Source organism: Pseudorasbora parva, chromosome 6, assembly GCF_024679245.1.
Source record: "Pseudorasbora parva isolate DD20220531a chromosome 6, ASM2467924v1, whole genome shotgun sequence".
NCBI lineage: Eukaryota > Metazoa > Chordata > Actinopteri > Cypriniformes > Gobionidae > Pseudorasbora > Pseudorasbora parva.
The window spans coordinates 34,088,835-34,094,789 of record NC_090177.1 but is presented as its reverse complement, the minus strand read 5'-3'; the positions used below and the strand labels follow the sequence as shown (position 1 = coordinate 34,094,789).

Here is a 5,955-nt window from a genome sequence, read left to right as displayed (position 1 = left end):
GGTCACTCTGAACAAATATCCATTGACAGAATGAGCAAACCTGTGAAGGAAAGATTTTTATGATTTTTTGAATATTGGACTGTAAGTGCTTAAATGACTGTTGGGGCGAGTTTGACTGTACTTTTCTCCAAAAATATACAGTAAAATGACTGGTAAATAAATACAGTAATAGACAGGGTCACTCTGAACAAATATCCATTGACAGAATGGGCAAACCTATGAAGGAAAGATTTTTATGATTTTTTGAATATTGGACTGTAAGTGCTTAAATGACTGTTGGGGCGAGTTTGACTGTACTTTTCTCAAAAACTATACAGTAAAATGACTTGTAAATAAATACAGTAATAGTCAGTGTCACTCTCAACAAATATCCATTGACAGAATGAGCAAACCTATGAAGGAAATATTTTTATGAATTTTTGAAAATTGGACAGTGTTTGAATTCACTTTTGGGGCGAGTTTGACTGTACTTTTCTCCAAAACTATACAGTAAAATGACTTGTAAATAAATACAGTAATAGTCAGGGTCACTCTGAACAAATATCCATTGACAGAATGAGCAAACCTATGAAGGAAAGATTTTTATGATTTTTTGAATATTGGACTGTAAGTGCTTAAATGACTGTTGGGGCGAGTTTGACTGTACTTTTCTCAAAAATTATACAGTAAAATGACTTGTAAATAAATACAGTAATAGTCAGGGTCACTCTGAACAAATATCAACTGACAGAATGAGCAAACCTATGAAGGAAAGATTTTTATGATTTTTTGAATATTGGACTGTAAGTGCTTAAATGACTGTTGGGGCGAGTTTGGCTGTACTTTTCTCAAAAATTATACAGTAAAATTACTGGTAAATAAATACAGTAATAGTCAGGGTCACTCTGAACAAATATCAACTGACAGAATGAGCAAACCTATGAAGGAAAGATTTTTATGATTTTTTGAATATTGGACTGTAAGTGCTTAAATGACTGTTGGGGCGAGTTTGACTGTACTTTTCTCCAAAACTATACAGTAAAATGACTTGTAAATAAATACAGTAATAGTCAGGGTCACTCTGAACAAATATCAATTGACAGAATGAGCAAACCTATGAAGGAAAGATTTCTATGATTTTTTTGAAAATTGAACAGAGCAAGTGCTTGTATAAATTATGTATAAAAAGTAACATTAATGATGTATGATAATTAACATGAATATTAACATTATTAATAGTAATGAATGTATAATAATTAATATATAATACATATAAAACATTAAAATAAAAAACATGAATACAATTAAAATTAATACATTATGACTAATAATTAATGTTCAGCATATACAAACATTAAAAAAGTAACATTAATTTAGATATAAGGATGAATAACATTAATTAATAGTAATAATATATGTATATATATATATATATATATATTTAAACAAGCATTTTTTTTACTTTTTGCTAATAATTTTTTTTTTCTTTTTCTTTTTTCCCAGTTTTTAATTTTGTTTTATTTGTTTTATGTGTAGCACTTTGGGATTGTTTTTAACTATGAAAAGGGCTTTACAAATAAAATATATTATATATATATATATATATATATATATATATATATATATATATATATATATATATATATATATATATATATATATATATATATATATATATATAATACAATTTAAATTAATAAATGTATAATAATTAATGTATAGCGTATACCAACATAAAAAAATGAACATTAATGATGTATTATTTTAACATGAATATTAACAAATTCATTGTAATAATAATAATATATAATTATTATTATAATATAGCCTATAAAACATTAAAATCATAGTAATATAATTAATAGTAATACATTATGCATAATAATTCATATATTATACTTAACTATGAATTAAAATAAAAAGTAATAACAATAAAATTAATAAGTTATGTATAGTAATTAATGTATAGTATAAGAAAACATTACAATCAAAAAGTTATAAAAATAAAAATAAATTACGTATAATAATTAATGTATAGCATATGCAAACATTAAAATAAAAATAAGTCATGTTTATTTAAAACATTAAATTGTATTTTCTGTGTCCTAATAAGATGAAAAATGATGGTCTTACTCTTTTTAGGGACAAATGCAAAAGTATAAATGAAACGCCTTTATTACAGAGTCTTTAAAACCATTTTGACCGCTTCCAGCACCCATACCGTAAGAGCACTATTAGACGCGCATACAAAAAAAAAGGGCGGCTGGCTTGACCGTGTATTTTCGAAGCGCGGCTGGCTTGACCGCAGTGCAGTTCAAGACTAGTATCCATGACAACACATTAAACTTTGGCGAGAGAAGCTCGTGTTGTGGCCTGGTGCTCGTTTAGTTCAGCTCTTTTTGAGCGATAACTTATTATACAACTTTGATTATGGCTTTCTTCGGAATCACATATCTGGGCTATCAGAACCCTGTCGGGGACAAGATGTTACCATCTTTCCAAAACAAACTAGATACACGAGGTATGGCCGCTTGGTTCGACTTTAATACAGGCACTGCCGAAATGTCTTTAGCACATCTGTTTAGTAATGCCGTCCAGTATGCTTGTTTTTTCCCTTCAGACTCATCAGGCCTGCATCTTGGCAGTCAGAACCGATATCAGGATTCGATCAGACACGTACGGAGGTGTAAGTTTATTAAAAACACCCACATAGAGCATTACTCACCCAAGATAGATGTATAGGTCATGCAATTATGCTTTCCCAAAATACAGAAATGAATAAGTAATATACAGTACCAGTTTATGTACATTTTTAACGGATTAGTCTTAAAGGTAGTTGAATTATAGTTGTTACAAACCTGTATGAATTTCTTTGTTCTGCTGAACACAAAGGAAGATATATGAAAGAATGTATGAGATCTCGATATATGTATGTGTGTATATATACACACACACACACACATATGTTTTATTTATGTATGTATGTATTTTTTATCTCCTAATTGTGACTTTTTTGTGAGAATTGTGAGATAAATGTCGCAATTATCTTTTAAATAGTTTTATTGCATGAAACAAGCTTCATGGCCATTGTATGGAACAATTAGAAAAATGAACTCTAGAGAGGAGAATTTTGCAAAGAAAAAAAACCTACATTCACTTATGTCATTAAAAAGTTATTATAAAAACTGGCTTATATGTAATTGTATTACAAATGAATGAAACTAATAATCATTTAAGTTAACTTACCTATAAGTTGTTAATTGTAACTTTTAGTAATAATATACAGCTGCACTTGGAGGTTTTAGTTTACAGCAGTAGTTCAGAGATGTTTTTTACTTTAAAAAAAATAACAACACACTATATCTAATATAAAGTATATCAAAATGAATGAGCATTAAATCTCTTACAAAAATAAAGATCAGAATCAAATTGCAATCTTATGAATAGAACCGAACTGTGAATTTTGTTTCAGTTCTATAATTCTCAATCCAAGCTGAACTGAGAAGTTGGCAGCACTGCTGTAGATAAATTCATGGTAAAAACTTAAGAGATAATTTCCCTTTCAGCTCCTAAAGAACTGTATCGTGCACCTGTGACGGACAACCAGCAGTATGGTTGGTGGGTTCCCACTGGAGGCCGGAAAAACCAGGAGCCTTGGACTCGGACTCGACACTTCCCACGCAAAAACAGCGAAATGACACAGTATGATGAATCTTAAGCTATGAGTCAAACTCTGTGTAGGCCAATGTGTGCTAACAAAGAATTGTGTAACGCCTTATTACATACATTTCATTTATTTTCTCAGGTTTGTGAATGAGATGTCAATGACCTACCCAGACTTCAGCTTGTTTTGATCCCTGATTTGAAACTACAGTGATCACTGTCCCATGTCACGCCGCCTTGCGGAAGAGGAGGTGCAAAGGATACGCAAATGTAATGTGTATCCACTACACACATCTATGAATGTGCCATATTGTTTTGAGAATTTAGTGCTATAAATTTAGTCCCATACTGTATGTGCTAAATGTTATTATTTGCATGTACCTGTATTTTGGCGGCAAAATCCATTATTAATAAAAAATATTACTATTTGTGACTAAACTTTACATTTTACCTGAGGCTGCTTTCATTCATTTCACTTCTTTTTGAGTTAGTTCTTTGTAGACTACTTAATGTTTCGTTTTTTTCTTACATTTGTATTAGAAACAGTCTAAAGCAGGATGAAATAACTGATCTAGAAGCAAATGTTAAGTTACCTTAGCATTGGTATTAGAATGACAAAATGGCTCAACTCACCAAATGCATAAAATATTAACTGAGCAAGGCATCTCTATTTACAGGTAAAGTTTCAAGATTAAATTAATCAGTTTGATTATGGAAGTCACTGAAGTTGATTATTGAAGCTACTAAAGAGATAGTAGTTTGATTTATTTAAGTCACTATTATTCATTGCAATCCAATTAAAATATATTTCCCATTTTTCACTCAATAATTGGGATAATCTACAATGTGCATATCAATAATTTGAAGCAAGTAAAACCCTTCAAATGATGCATCATTTATGGTCACTCAAATATAATGACTAAAATATACCAACACATGGGGATTTAAAGGGTTAGTTTACTCAAAAATGAAAATTCTGTCATTAATTACTCACCCTCATGTCGTTTCAAACCCGCAAGACTTTTGTTCTGAACACAAATGAAGATCTTTTTGATGAAATCTAAGAGTTTTCTATCCCTCCAATGACAGCAACACAACTGACACTTTTCCTCTTCAAAAAGTTCATAATGAGATCGTAAATCGAAATCCATAATTGAGCGGTTTAGTCCAAATTTTTGTGAAGAGGCATGATCACTGAACAGATTAAATTTAGGCTTTTATTCACATATAAACATTCATCAGCTCACACAACAGTTGTGGTAAGCTCAAGCATGATCGCTTGACGTGTGAGAACCAATGTCGTTCATTCTCGTGTAACGCAGCACGTTTGAGCTTCCACAAGAACCATTGAGGTTCATTCTTGTGTTACGCAGCACGTTTGAGCTTCCACAAGAACCATTGAGGTTCATTCTTGTTACGCAGCACGTTTGAGCTTCAGCAAGAACCAATGAGGTTCATTCTTGTGTTACGCAGCACAATTGAGCTTCAGCAAGAACCAATGAGGTTCATTCTTGTGTTACGCAGCACAATTGAGCTTCAGCAAGAACCAATGAGGTCCATTCTTGTTACGCAACACGTTCGAGCTTCAGCAACAACCAGTGACGTTCAGTCTCGTGTTACGCAGCACGTTTGAGCTTCCTCAAGAACCATTGAGGTTCATTCTCGTGTTACGCAGCACGTTTGAGCTTCCTCAAGAACCATTGAGGTTCATTCTTGTGTTACGCAGCACGTTTGAGCTTCCTCAAGAACCATTGAGGTTCATTCTTGTGTTACGCAGCACGTTTGAGCTTCCACAAGAACCATTGAGGTTCATTCTTGTTACGCAGCACGTTTGAGCTTCAGCAAGAACCAATGAGGTTCATTCTTGTGTTACGCAGCACAATTGAGCTTCAGCAAGAACCAATGAGGTTCATTCTTGTGTTACGCAGCACAATTGAGCTTCAGCAAGAACCAATGAGGTCCATTCTTGTTACGCAACACGTTCGAGCTTCAGCAACAACCAGTGACGTTCAGTCTCGTGTTACGCAGCACGTTTGAGCTTCCTCAAGAACCAATGATGTTCATTCTCGTGTTACGCAGCACGTTTGAGCTTCCACAAGAACCAATGAGGTTCATTCTCGTGTCACGCAGCACGTTTTAGCTTCAGCAAGAACCAATGAGGTTCATTCTCGTGTTACGCAGCACGTTTGAGCTTCCACAAGAACCAATGAGGTTCTTTCTTGTGTTGCGAAGCACGTTTGAGCTTCCTCAAGAACCAATGAGGTTCAATCTTGTGTTGCGCAGCACGTTTGAGCTTCCAGAAGAACCAATGAG

At 32.9% G+C, this 5,955-nt stretch overlaps 1 protein-coding gene across 1 annotated transcript; it reads left to right on the top strand.

The window, feature by feature from the left end:
* Positions 1-2,297: 2,297 nt before the first annotated feature.
* LOC137078921 (sperm microtubule inner protein 11-like) lies at positions 2,298-4,410 on the top strand. Its single transcript, XM_067446752.1, has 4 exons — positions 2,298-2,500; positions 2,600-2,665; positions 3,546-3,681; positions 3,785-4,410. The coding sequence occupies exons 1-4, from the start codon at positions 2,410-2,412 to the stop codon at positions 3,831-3,833; spliced, it is 342 nt and encodes a 113-aa protein (XP_067302853.1). The 5' UTR covers positions 2,298-2,409; the 3' UTR covers positions 3,834-4,410.
* Positions 4,411-5,955: the final 1,545 nt, after the last annotated feature.